The sequence below is a fragment of the Eutrigla gurnardus genome (genome assembly GCF_963514095.1).
Source record: "Eutrigla gurnardus genome assembly, chromosome: 20".
In the NCBI taxonomy this organism is placed as follows: Eukaryota; Metazoa; Chordata; class Actinopteri; order Perciformes; family Triglidae; genus Eutrigla; species Eutrigla gurnardus.
The window spans coordinates 7,037,237-7,051,800 of record NC_139931.1 but is presented as its reverse complement, the minus strand read 5'-3'; the positions used below and the strand labels follow the sequence as shown (position 1 = coordinate 7,051,800).

Below are 14,564 nucleotides of genomic sequence, written 5' to 3'. Positions count from 1 at the left end.
GGATGGCAGCCAAGGGCGAAGCGCTGTTCTTTCTAACTCATTCCGGCCACACAAAGATTCACTTTTTCTTTTTGTTGCTGCCTTGACATGTTTTTTTTTTTTTATTCTCATTCCCCCCCCTCATGTATTTTATTACCAGCAAAACTCAAATACCGTTACGGCTGAGTGCACACGGTCAGCTGATGTGTGGGTTTGTTGTTGTGCAGCATGTGTTGGTTTAAACACATTTTTGCATCCTGTTTACATTCTAGTTTACCAGCTTATTCTATTATGCAATGAAATGTACTGAGGCGATTATCCGGTGTGCTTTGTGTCCCATGATGCATCTCACCCAGCGGCGGCTCCGTGACCCCAAGCTGATCATGCTGCTTGACTTAGCCGTGACATTTAACCTTGCACTTCCACATTCAGCTACAGCATATTAGCTCTGCTGAGGGCGTCGCACGTTTCCCAAAGACATTTCCTGTTCATGGCATGCAGATTTGAATGCAGAGCTAATCTATGAAGCGGGTATAATCAATAGTTTTTATGACAGTTTACGGAGTGTTATAGCCGGTTTCAGCAACTATACTGTTTTGGTTGACTCCAACAGCTCTCATACATTGTTTTCAGCTGCAGCAGGCAGCTGTTTTCATTAAAAAAAGCTGATAAACAGTGGAGGAGCTAACAGAGCCAGACGTTTCCCTCCAGAGTTGGAAGACACAAAAACAGCTAAAAGTTGAGAGTGAATATTAGACTTGCATGCTCCAGATGGCCAGAAACTCTGAATGAATGATAATTCGTGACTGCTGGCTGTGTAAACAGAAATCTGTGCGATTGTATGTATTTCAGCTGCCCCCGGTGGCCAAAAAATGCAGTTGCAGGTTTAAGAAGGATGAACACTTGATGAAAATCGTATCGACTAAGTGTGTGTGCATGAGAGAGAGAAAATCACATTCTGTTGCTACGGGTAACTAAAGCTAGTGGGACATGAGCACTTGGCTTCAGCAGCCGCACAAGCAATTAATAACTAACAGCTTTGGTAGAGCACTGAGACGTGATCATTTCAGGGGCCATAACCTGCCACAAACCATGAATAGCTTATGTTGATGGGGCCGAGCACTCTTTGCAGTACTGTCCTGTCCTGGTGGAGAAAATAGCCCACAAACATGCAGCGGGCAGATCTAAGTCCATTATCTGGTACTTGACCTCCTCATCAATTCTAATCTGAGATGAGGCACCATGGCAGTTGGAGTTGTGTGTCTTTGCATACCTGAAGGCTGAAGGTGTATTACAGTACCACCCTGAGATTATTATGGTTCCTTTGGTTCTGTAAAGATCAGCCAGCATCAAGCTTCAGCCAGCCACGAGAGAGGGCATATCTAATGTATTTCTCCTCATTTGCCTTTCTGAATATAACATTACGGTCCTCATCCAATAGTGACCATATGACTTTGAAAAGAAGCAGTGGAGGAAATCCTCACACAGCATTTTTGCGGTTATTTTTTGTATATTTACTCCAACAATCATCATTTTTTTTTTTGCTTTTTAAATTTCAAATATAATTAAAACTGCGAGCAGTGATAACGGGCCCTCGCATGGCACGTAACTCGGTTAGTGCTACGACCGCCTGACGTGTCGGACCGCCTGGCCTTGCCACCGCCACGGGGCGGGTCGTCCCCGGCCACCGCCACGTTGCCAGTCGTCCCCGGTCGTCCCCGGCCACCGCCACGTTGCCAGTCGTCCCCGGTCGTTCCCGGCCACGGCGCGGGTCGTCCCCGGCCATCGCACGGCTGGCGTCTGTCGTCCCGGCCACCGCCACGGCGCGGGTCGTCCCCGGCCACCGCCACGGCGCGGGTCGTCCCCGGCCACCGCCACGGCGCGGGTTGTCCCCGGCCATCGCCACGCCACTGGTCGTCCCTTGCCTGAATCGTCCCGTCCATCACTGTGTCAGATGAGTGAAGTTTTCATGCTCGACTGGGGTGCAAAGTTCCACGACACTGGGACCTTATACGGATGTAAAAACATGACATTTTATGTCGCCAATAGGTGGCGCTCTGATTGTCAGTCAATATTGCAGTGCAGACGTGTTCAGGGTGGGACTCTCATCAAACGTGAGAATTTTGAACCGGATCGGACAATGGACACTGAAGTTATAACAGCTTAGAGTGTTGTGAAGCATGAAATTCGTCCATGTTTGTGGCGTCGTCCTGGCCACGCCCTTGGACTTATGTAAGACCTTTCGATGATTTTGCATCGTTGAAGCCTCTAGAACAGTCTCAGCGAGTTTGGCAGGAATCGGAACAACCCTTTAGGAGGAGTTCGTTAAAATATACTGCATGAAAGAGGCGAAAAATCGCTTAAAATTTCACATTAAATGCAACATGGCTGACTTCCTGTTGGGTTTAGGACATGGGTCCAAGAGGCTTTTTTGTACATCTCTACATGTTCTATGTACCTACAAAGTTTCATGCAGGTACGTGAAAGTTAAAGGTGTTCAATATCCAAAAAGGAGCCGTAAAAGTGTAAAAACATGATATTTCCAGGTACCATCAGGTGGCGCTCTGACCTAAGGTCAATATCACAGTGCATACGTGTTCAGGGTGAGACTCTAATCAAACATGTCAAGTTTTGAGCAGATTGGACATTGTATCCTGAAGTTACAACAACTTCCTGTACACTGGCCAAAACGCAAGCCCTGGCCACGCCCTTTGACTTATATAAGACCTTTCGATGATTTTTGATCATTGAAGTCTTGAGTACATGACGACCAAGTTTGACGTTAATCTGATAAAGCTGCTAGGAAGAGTTCGCTGAAATATAATATTTAACACTTTCTATCGCCAGTAGGTGGCGCTCTGAATATGAGTCAATATTGCAGTGCTCATGTGTTCAGGGTGGTACTCTTGACAAACATGTGTTTGATGATTTTGCATCGTTGAGGCCTCTAGAACAGTCTCAGCGAGTTTGGCAGGAATCGGATCAACGGTGTAGGAGGAGTTCGTTAAAATACAAAGCCTTCAATTGGCTAAAATAGCCTAAAATGGCACAAAATGGCTGATTTACTGTAGCGCCCCCGAGTGGTCAATTTTAATAAAACTTTCAGGATATGTTCCAGGGAGTTATGTCAACATATCCTGCAAGTTTCGTGACGATTGGGTTAAATATTGTGGAGTTATGTGTATTGATTTCTAGAGCCCCGCCCCTCTGATGTTCATTGGCTAATAACTTCTGACCGCAACAACATTTTACAAAGCTTTTGATGGCAACTGACCAGCTTGGCGTAATCATGACGCACAGCAAATTTGGTGAGAATCCGATCTACGGTTTAGGAAGAATTAGCAAAAACGTGTTTTTCACAAAATTCAAAATGGCTGAAAATTTTGTTAGGTGGACTTTTGTGCTCCAAGAGGCTTTTTTGTAGAGGACACTTGCCTGCACATGTGTGGCGAATTTTGTGTCAATTAGAGTTACGGTGTGCTGGGGCTGGTCTAACACACGTTAGGTGGCGCTAGAGAGCCACCTTTATGTGGCCAACTATGAAACCTTTAAAATATCAAATTTTTCGCCAGTCTACATGTGCACACCAATTCTTTTAAGCTAATTTTGATGCTAAGGCCCCCAAAAAGGCCGTCGAACTTGCGAAATAATAAAAAGAAGAATAAGAATCCTTACAGTTTCAATAGGGCTTCGCAGTCCGACGTTGTCGGCGCTCGGGCCCTAATTAAAACGATCATTAAGTTCTTATTGTCTAATCAGTCAATAATTGTGTTGGCACTAGTGTGTGCTCAACAACTCTGCTTTTCCTAATGCTCCTTTACCTCCCTCGTCCCTGTTTTTCTGCTCTCCTTTTACCTGCCCCCCCACCCTCCACCACCACCACCCTCCCATCTCTACAGTGCCAGACTCTGCCAAGCTCGACCCCACCCCTCCTCTTCCCCCCGTCAACCCCAGTTCCGTCCCGTCTGTACTCCCAAGCAGTGGCAATGGCAAGCGCGCCCCCTCTGGAGGTCAGCCGCAGACAGCACAGCAGCCCCAGACTCTGCTCCAGCAGCGCTACCCACCAAGAGAGGTGCCCCCACGCTTCCGCCAGCAGGAGCACAAGCAGCTTTTGAAGAGGGGCCAGCCTCTGCCCACCGGGACTCTGCCTCTCACCACGACGGGACGTCCTGCCACTACTGAACCTGCAGCAGCTGTAGCCATACACTCCTCTCCCTCCTGCTCCTCTTCCTCCACAGCCAGCCTGCCTACAGGTCAGCCCGAGACACTCTGTTGGCGAGTCGCTATTTATTTTGCAAACGCTCTGAAAGGGGAATGCAATTGATTTATTGCATGAGTGCAAAAACTTTCTCTACATGTGGCAGTTGGAGAGTCGTAGGTTGTTCATTATATTAGTTATGTGAAGTCTGGAATTCAGTAGCAAACAGGGTAGTTGTAAACCGGGAAAACGCTGTGTTTTTAGTAGTTATGTACAAACTGTTAACTCCTCCAGCTCCACACAGCCAGATCACAAGTCTTACATAGGTTTGCACAGTACACACATATTTTCTTTCTTGTGTACAACCCATCCTGCCAGCTGTTCGACTTCTATCAACTTTGTCCAAGATTGGTTGTAGTTTGCATAAAGTGGCATTGGCGTTCTTTTTGCGTGGCGCTGTCATCGTAACAGCGTGGTGTAACAGTAGAGCAGTACGAAGGCGCTTGCATCACAGGTGCGGCTGTTTATTTTCAGATTGCCTCTGCCTGGCTGGGAATTAGAAATGGGGATAGAGGAATACGGGCTGGAGGATGGAGAGTAAACACAGCTGGCTACCTCTGCATGCGTCTGTGTGTTTTCCTTCCCGAGGCTCTGCATGTTAGAGTAAACCAGGTTCTTCTCCATTTCCAAGTGGTGAAGCCCTGTCCTTTCGTAATAAAGTAGCATGTGCTCTTAGAAGACGATGATGATGATGGTTAACATTCTTTTTAGGGCACTTGACTTTTCATAGTCTGGGAAGGAAACCAAAAGTGTGTGTGGGCATTGTTGATCCCCACTGATGCTGTTTGAATACAGCTCAATCTCCATGGCGATGATATTAACCCTCTCCTCCTCCTCCTCCTCCTCCTCCTCCTCCTCCCTCTCATCATCATCCACCCACTCGTCGTTGAGCGTTGCTGACCAGCCCTCCAGTATTTCCTGTTTTTGGAGGAGGAGCCTTATGGAGTGAGCTAGTTGGCCGGGTGCCTCAATGGGCCTGACCTGGCACTGATAGAAAGACTGAGAGAGAGAAGGAAAGAAAGAAAAGAAGGAGAGAGCTAGCATGGCAGAGGTCCAGTACTGTGGGCTGCAGTGACTCATGGCTTACGGTAAAAGCTGCTGCTTCTCTCCGCCCCTCTCTGGCAGGCTTGCTCTGCTCTGCTTTTGCTCTCTGTGCATCTTTGAACTGACTGATTATGTTAGGACAGACAGACGGGAGAAACTTCCAGACTGAATGACAGATAGGAGTCCAGCGAGAGGTTTTCTATACGCCGTATACACCTCTACATGCTCAACTGGTGCACGGAGAAGTCGTGCACATGAGCATGGCACTCCACTTTTACGGTTAGTTGAAAAAACCACACCGCTTAGGTTCTGGTCCGTAAAATATCCCAACAATATTATTTAACACACAAGCCGAGCACCGCAGGTAAAAACCCCCATTGTTGTCTCTACAACCGTGTCTACTGATAAAAACGATTGTTCCCCTCCTTGCTCTCATTTCTAGCAGCTAACAGTCGAAGCACACTAGCTGCATTCATTCACTGCTGTCTGCACCTCACCTCACCCCGTCTTTCATTACCCGGTCACATGATGGCTCTCTTGAAAAGTAGGGCTGAAAAAACGTCTGTGCATCCACACACATATGCATGTACATGAACACAAACATTCTCTTTCTCTGCAGACTTAGCTGTCCCTGCAACTGCTTGACACGTACAGTATTACTCATCAACAGCAGCAACATAGCGGCAACCTCGGGAAGCGCTAAAAACGTTCTTAAATGGACAGCTGGCTCCAAAAGCGAGTCGATCTCTATAGACCTCCATGTTAAAGTGCCCAAAATGAACATGTTAACAGCCTAATATAACTACTATAACTAATTCATCTATTCATAACTGTTCAGAGGGAACATTTTTATATCACTCACCCATTTAAATCATATTAAGGCTCAAAGCTATGCATTATTGATGGGAAGGCCACTTTAAGTGACAGGTGGGTGCAGTCTCAGGGTTTAGGATTAGCTGCGAGTTAGGCTGTATAATCACTGTCAAGATGGCGACGGCCGGTGCAACCCACATTTAATACACTCTATGTTGCAGCTCACTGGTGTGCCTTTAATGGTTACGGTTAAAGATGAGTTCAGATTTCATATCAATACAAATAAATACCCTTAAACATAAACGTTATCCTCAATTTCTTTTGTTAAATTACATCATATGCACTCAAATTAAGTGCATGTTTTGGTCTGTAATGTGTCCAAGATTTATAGCTACTCCCTTTTGCATGCGTCTAAAACCCCTTAGTTAAAGCTCATAAAGCAATGAAAGGTTTTTTCTAGCAGTAGGCGTTGTACTTGCTAACCACGACACGAGGCCTACGTCAACAAACGGCATCTCGATGTAAACAGTTCCTTGTGACGTGAACGGCTAATGTGCTAACAGCTTGTCTAGTAGGGGACACAGAGAGAGAGAGTACGCATGCTAGACTTGGTGTGCTCTCTAAGTCTGCTGATGATGCTGTCAAAGAGCCTTGGGAATCCCCTCAAGAGGACTGGGACGTCTTGTGATGTGATTAAACGTCAGCTCTGTGTTAACCACAAATGTTCAGCTCGCTCTTTGTTTTTTTCTGTCTTACCTCGATCTCTCGCTCTGTGCCTCTGCTCTCCCCTCTCTATAGCTCTCTCTCCCTCTCTCCCGTTGTTCTCTGATGCACATGTCTTCACCTCCTCCACCTCCGCTCTAGCAACACCACAGCTCACACATGCCCTCGTTGGCCCCAGGGCAGCCAGGATTAGTCAGGCTGCACATACTATATGTAAGTCTGTCAATCTAGCCATTATTATAGCCTTCTCCCGATGCTGCCTTTTGCTTGGCTAACAGTCCATGTCCCAGGGCCCTTTCATGTAGGAGGCGTGAGAGAGCAAGATATTTTAAGACTGGCATGCTGGAGAAAGCCCTTGACCTGGTTTATCCTCTAGTGGAGGAGGAGAAACAGGATACTCACAAGCAAACATGACGACCAGATGTGTGCTTTTTAAAAGACATGTTTTGTCCCCCCGTTAGTCGTTTCCCTTGAGATAATAACACTGCGACACCAAACCAGCCACAAGGAAAGCATCCATGCAAATCTGAAACTCTTGCGTCTATTTCTGTATAGTCCCTGTCATTAAAGCTGAAGTTGTTCGTTCCAGGGAGAATACGATTCAGCTCACGGCCAACAAACTACCTGTGCCACTTCAGCAGAATCCTAAAATTAGCAGAAACAAAAGGCTGCTAAGTATTCTTAAAACCGACACAAAAGTCAGCCAGTTTAGTAGAGCATCCCAGACACCTGCACACCAGTAACTCATTCCGAGTAGGTATTAACTTGCTGCTAATGGACCACTGGAATAATACAAATGCTGTTATTCCACAAAGTTTCACATCCTCGTAATGAGTTGAATATTCAGTACTCTCATCCAGTGTCTAAGATTGACAATCCAAAAATACTTTCTTGCTGTAACAAATGCATTATGTGAAAAAACATCATTATTAATTGTAGTTCATGCTGAAGTGCAAACACATTTGCCCTGCAACTAATGAATATTTTTAATATCAATCAATCTGCTTATTATTTTCTCTATTCATCTGCTAATTGTTTTGTCAATTAAATGTCAAAAGGTTGTGAAAAATGGCCATTATATTTCCAAAAGCCCGAGGCACATTCAAATCGTTTTTCTTCTTTTTTTTTTTTTTTCTTTTTTATCTGACAAACGTGAAAAGGCTTGATGATGTTAAGTTTTATTATATATGATGAAGAAAAGCATCTAAGAAGCAAGAAAATGAATAATCGAGTATCAATTCTTATATCTCCTAATTCATTTTCCATCAGTTGAATAATCAATCACCCAAATCAAACACAATTCAGAGTTGATTGTGATCATTTAACGCAGAGATAACACACATTCCGTGTGTGTGTGTGTGTGTGTGTGTGTGTGTGTGTGTGTGTGTGTGTGTGTGTGTGTGTGTGTGTGTGTGTGTGTGTGTGTGTGTGTGTGTGTGTGTGTGTGTGTGTGTGTGTGTGTGTGTGTGTGTGTGTGTGTGTGTGTGTGTGTGTGTGTGTGTGTGTGTGTGTGTGTGTGTGTGTGTGTGTGTGTGTCTCTCTCTCTCTCTCTCTCTCTCTCTCTCTCTCTCTCTCTCTCTCTCTCTCTCTCTCTCTCTCTCTCTCTCTCTCTCTCTCTCTCGTTCATCTGGCTGGCAGCATGCATTGTCAGCTCAGTCCGTACCATCCAGTCTCTCTGCCCCTCGGGGACTTCATTAAGCCAGGATCAGTCCAGCTGAGGCCCACACGGCCCTCCTAGATTGCTTCCTCCTTACATCGCTCAGCATCCATCTCTGTCTTTGTATGTTTATTCCTCATGATCCCTCTTTACCTGATCCTTGTATCCCCACACACACACACACACCCTACATGTCCCAAAAAGTTTGAAGGCTGAAGGAAGATTTGCCTGCCGATCTGAGCGTTCAGGAAGTGGAGTGTGTGTTCTCCTCTTTGCCCGTGTGTCGATGCAGTTTCTGCACTGTGTGTACGTTAACACACAAAAGAGCGAGCGGCCATGCAGTAGCACGGCATGACCTCACCGCATGTTTGGTCCTCACAGTGGAGAGGCACCGGGGGCTGAACCTCAGCCATAAAGGCACTCTGTTCTCTACAAAACATTGACTTATTGTGTTGTTGCGTGGGCGCTGGGATCATTTGTAAACAATACCAGCCTTGATCCGGGGGACTGCTGGGCTGCTTCTTCTTTTTTTTTTTTTTTTTTTTTTTTTTCTTTTGCCGAGCTCCCATCCGTGGTTATCTTCTGCAGCACATACCTTCTATTACATCGTTTCTTCCACATCCATATGAGCGTTATCATTTAATGTCTTTGCCCTTTGCCCAGAAAGCAAGCTGCAGTTCCAACGCTTAGTACTGCTGCTAACAATCACAGCATTCCCAGCTAGCAGCAATACATCTAAACAAAAACAGACATTTATGATCATGTGTGATCTGATGCCTTTCATACATAAACGCGTGCATGTGTGAGAAAGATTGTCATTCCAGCACCGGAGGGGGTGCAGCGGGCTTTTGTGAGGATTCTATTGCTCGTTCTGGCCTGCCACTGCTATTCAAGAGGTTTTCCATTGTGGGCGGCAGTGCTAATTGCAGATGGAGTGGTCCTGGCTAAATATTTAGTGACAGTTTTGAAAGGTTGAAAGATGAGAGGGTGGGGGGGGGGGAGGTTAGAAGAGTCCCCCTTTTGTTTTGTTTTACCTCATGCCTCGTGAGTGCATAATGAAGGTCTCCAGGCTTTCGCATTGAGCTGTTAACTAACCTCCCCCTCACCCCCACCCCAACTCTCCCAACGCTCCCATCCCCTCCCCCAACCAGCCTTCTTTCAGAGCTCCGTCAGGATAGGAATAGAGCACGATATAAATAAAGCCAGAGGGAGGCAATAGATAGAAGAGGAGAGACCCAGCCAAAGCAGTGTTGGTGGGAGGGACAGAGCATGAGGGGTGAGGAAGGAAGGGAGGGAGGGTTGTCTCATGCCGCGCAAGAGCTGTGCAACTTCTTGGCAGCATTTCAAAAATGAGCCTCAGAGGCTTGGCGAGCCGAGCAGACATATTGAAACAAGGATGGTCGCTGCGTTGCACACAACCTAGCTCTTTACAGGATGGTTGGAAGGCACCTCTCCACAGGTATTTCATTACTACGTTTCACGTCTTTCCTCTTCATCCCACCTGTTTTTTTTTGCTCCTCTTGCATCTGACGTGTTGTTTTGGTGGCTTGTTATTTGCATTGCGTGTGGGTGAGCACTTTTGTTAAAGCTGCAGCATTGCAGGCTCGCAGTGTTTAGTTCTTGTGCTTTGCGTTTTATTACTGTGAGTGACATGCATGCTATTAAAGCAGCAATGTGAAGATACAGGCGGTGGCTCAGAGCCTTTTTGGCTGTGGTTCAGGACTGAGAAAATGGCGGTCCTGCACTTCTCAGTCGAGGGACGCCACAGAACGACGGCGCTGTGTGTGTCAGAAACACAGTGCCCTCCTTTTTTTTCCTTTTTTTCCCCCTGCTCTCTCCCTGCATCCTCTCTCTCTTCCTTAGTTGCAATCATTGAAGTAAGGTTGAAAACAGGGGTTGACACACCAATGCTGTCACTTCCCCCACGAACAGTAGTTGTGACACAGCCAGAGTTTTTAGATCCAAACTAAGCATGCAGGATGTAAACAACAAGCTGCCGCAGTACAAGAGACAGCATGAATGGCAATCAGGTGGCAGCAGGTTGATCAATGCTGCAGTTATGGGCTTAGTTTGAATCGACAAGACCCATTTGCACAGGGAATCTCTGGGGAACTCGCGCAAATCCACTCCACAAGAATCTAAGAGGAAAAAGACAAAACATTACTTTGGGTTTTCAGATCAGTTTACAGGCAGATGGAGGCTGCCATGTTGGTGAAAAGACTGGAGCTGGCGTAGACTATTTGTGCTTCATGTCAAGTAGAGGTCATAACTGCTATAGAAGTTAAGGATGACTCAGCTGCCTGTCCCCTGCGGTTGATTACATCCTCTGTGTTTCCCAACGATGAGAGCTATTGTTGTGATGACCTGTTGAGAAGAAACCGTTTCTAGCCTTTAAGGCATTGTTTGATTTTTCAATTTTAGTTTATTTTTAACCACATTATCTAATGCTCCCTGAATGTGATGACTTGTATTGTTATCATTACTGGTACATGCAACCACAGTGAAATCTAAAGGTTCTGTTTTGCCATTCACATGATGAACAATATCTACGATGACGATAAAATGGCTTCACGGATGTCTGAATTCCCACTGCACAGCGATGAATACAAAATATTTCAGTAATATTTGATTAGAATTCCAATACAATTAGTTAGATATGTTTTAAGTACATATTTTCTCATCCTATCATAGGTATTTTCTAAATAAAGCTCCGCTGCTAGCATAATCTTTATTCTTCATTCTCTGTGTGTTTGCATCATCAGTGTGGGTGGTATTTATTTTCAGAAATAAAGCATCTTGTCAAAGACTATGTAGACACCATACTGTGTATGTTGCCATGGTATTTCAACCTAACTAAGTATATGTGGGTGTGATGGCGTCCATAAGTTAAACCCCCCTTCTCTCATCCTCTTACTCATGTCCTGTTCTTTTCCTTTTCTCTCCTTCCATACAGAACTGCCCCCACAGAGTGGCCAGGGAGCACAGTATGATAATCCCCTCTGGGGACACCTGCCAGCCAACAGGAGTGCCACAAGTGCTGCATCTTCCACCAAACTTAGTGGCTGGGATCAACTGATTATTGACCAGAAGGACACAGAGGCTTGGCCTTCTATTACCCTCAGCCAGAGCCAGGCCCCTCCAGGAGGATGCCCTTTGGACACTGACCCTGGTCGCCTGACCAGCAACAGCAGTTGTACTAGTAGTAGTTGTAGTACAGTGAGTATGGCCACGGGGGCCAATAGCCAGACAGGCCACTTCCCAGCCAACCACATTAGCAGCAAGGCCAACAGTGGGCCCAGCCCTGCCAATCATACTGGAACCAGCATGCTCTCCAGCCAGGTTGCAGCCAATCGCAGCTGGGGCTCTGGGCCTGGACCCTCCCATTGCCCCCCTCAGTCCTCAGTGGGGAGTGAAGGGAAGAATGACAGCCCAGTGGGGGGAGGAGGCAGCAGAGGCTGGGGGTCTTCTTCATCATCCTCCACCACCAACTATAACTTGAACCTAAACCCTAATGCCAACCCGTCTGCCTGGCCCATGTTGGGGCATGATGGGGGTGGCACAGGGGGAGGCAGCTCAGGAGGAGCCAACACCATTTCACCTCCTCAACCTACACCTAACCTCTGTAATCCGCCTGGCCCCCCACCAGCCCAGACCAGCACCTGTACTGGAGTCAACACTAACAGCAACTCCACGGGGATTGGCAGTGCCTGGGGTAGCATAATGGCCTCTGACGCATCAGAGACACACCCCTCCCCGTCCACGAATGTGTCTTTCAGTTCAGAACCTCAGAACCTTAAAACTGATGGACCAAATCACACTAATAAGCAGGAATCCCCCAGCCCTATCCGCAACCTGCCTGGCTGGGGAAGTGCACCTGTAGTCTTGGGTTCCATGGGCCAGACACCCTCAGGGGGCCCACAGGTCAATGGAGAAAATGGTAGCTCAGTATGGGGTAACAGTTCCGACTCAAAGGCACCTTCGTCTAAAGAGGCACCTGGCTGGGACTCTGGCTGGGGCCGTGGAGGAGGTGGAGCAGGGAGCTCTGGAGGCTGGGGTGACCAGTCTGGTGGAAATTGGGGGAAGCAGCGCATTGAGGAGGCCCAGGGAGGCTGGGATACCCCCAGCTCTCCTCCCCAAGAACCACAGGCTAGTCCTTGGAACAGAGCTGTGAGCACAGCTGGTGCAAGTGAAGGTAGCAGTGACAGCATGGAAGGACATAACCAGCAAAGAGATCCCTCATCCAGAGATAATCCTGCTCCTCTGCTGCCTGCCCAGGATTTGGACCCCAGGGTGTTGTGTAACACTGGCTGGGGACAGACCCCTGTTCGCCAGCACACCTCCTGGGACATGAAAAATGCTAAACGTAAGAATGAGGCAGCCAATGAATCATGGGGCTCTGGCCCAACCACTCCAAGCGATGCTCAGGGGTCCTCCAACACTAATATGGGCCCCTCCCAGAGGACTGACCCTGGGAGCAAAAATGATGTGCCTGGTTCTCAGGGAGCTTCAGGTTGGGGTGGAAGCATAGCCGCTAATAACCAGCCTAGCTCTGGATGGGGAGAACCACCCAACAACAATAAGCCTCCAGGTGGCCCTGGTGGCTGGGGAAATCCTCCAACAGGAGGCCCCACCTCCAGTGTACCCAAGAATGGGGGTCAATCCTGGGGAGAGGAAAAGTCTACTGGATGGGATGATTCTCGCAACAAGGTTACATCCCAGGGCTGGGCCGAGCAACCCAAACCATCCCACAGCTGGAGCAGTAGTGGAGGGAGCAATAACGCAGGGGACTGGAGAGAACCAGAAGAGAGCAAAAAGAATCCTACCAACCCCGGGTGGGAGGGAGAATCAGGAGGCTGGAAGGAAAACCCACGAGGCTGGGGAGTGTCTTCTTCAGGACCTGGGATACCTGCAGCTGGAGGGAATGGGAGCTGGGGAGAGCAAGCTTGCCAGCGTCCCAGTGGCCCTCCCCAAAGTTGGGGAGCCAAACCTCAGGATGGGCCGAGTGGTGGTAGTAGTGGAGGAGGGAACATGAGCTCCTGGGCTGGCTCAGGCTCAGGCTCAGGCTCAGTGAAGCAGGGTGGAAGCTGGAGTGGCAGTAAGAAGGAGTCCTCAGCTGAGGCTACAGGCTGGGAAGAGCCCTCCCCACCTTCAATCCGACGTAAAATGGAGATAGATGATGGGACCTCAGCATGGGGTGACCCTGGTACCTACAGCAAGGCTGTCAACCTGTGGGACAGGAACAATCCGGGAACGTCCCAGGCTAAAGTTACGACTGGAGGCAATAACCCCCCAGGCCCCAATAACAACAACAACCATTCCCATGCTCATAATCACCCATATCACGGGCCACCTCCACCTATACAGAACCACACCCAAAACCCCCCAAACCCAGGGCCCACCAGTGGGCCCATGGATCCTGTTGTCCAACACCAGTCTGGTCCATCTCACAACAGGAATCCCATGATAACTCAAGGTAAGACATCATAATACATAATGTACACGTTTGCAATGAGTAATAACACCTATCCTATTAATACAGATCCATTAGATTGACAACATTCAGATTTTTAAAAGTGATTTGATTTAATATTTCTGAGTTTCTTTGTTTTTGGCTTGTCAAAGTGAAGGTGTCAAACATGAAAGCTGGTTGGGTAGTTAGCAAGGAGCACTGTTAAGCTCCAATCTCTTGATCCACTTAAAGGTAAAATCTTGACCCAGTTTGCCCTCTTTGGATTTCCATCTAATCAACTATCCAAATGAGTTAAGCAGTGCCAGCCCCCTCCGTCCATGAGGCTCCTCGCATTTCACAACAACGGACACGTCTGTGTGGGTAACCCTGGCAACCTCTCATGGGTACCCAAAGGAAGCGCAAGAATGCTGTTTACAAACTGCCTCGTGAAAATAGCGATTCACCACAAACAGTTTGAGAAGGATCGGAAGTGTGTGATTATATGGGAGCCACCATCTGTCAGTTGATGAAGAGAGGAGGTGGAGCAAGCCCCTCAGAGCTGAGAGGGGGCTGATGCCCCCTGCAGTCCCTCACTTGACCCTGCATGCTGACTCCACATTGGATTTGTTTGCTTCCTTATA

At 47.6% G+C, this 14,564-nt stretch overlaps 1 protein-coding gene across 5 annotated transcripts in view; it reads left to right on the top strand.

Moving 5' to 3' along the window:
* The window catches only part of tnrc6c1 (trinucleotide repeat containing adaptor 6C1), a 43,396-nt gene that overhangs the window by 13,959 nt on the left and 14,873 nt on the right, over positions 1 to 14,564 (top strand). For 2 of the 5 annotated variants that reach the window (XM_084037079.1, XM_084037080.1), the window contains exons 4-5: positions 3,879 to 4,232; positions 11,428 to 13,947. In XM_084037079.1, coding sequence (XP_083893205.1) covers positions 3,879 to 4,232; positions 11,428 to 13,947 — 2,874 coding nt within the window. Of the gene's footprint in view, positions 1 to 3,878; positions 4,233 to 9,724; positions 9,934 to 11,427; positions 13,948 to 14,564 lie in introns of those variants that run through there. The other 3 variants (XM_084037081.1, XM_084037083.1, XM_084037082.1) reach the window with 2 other exon arrangements.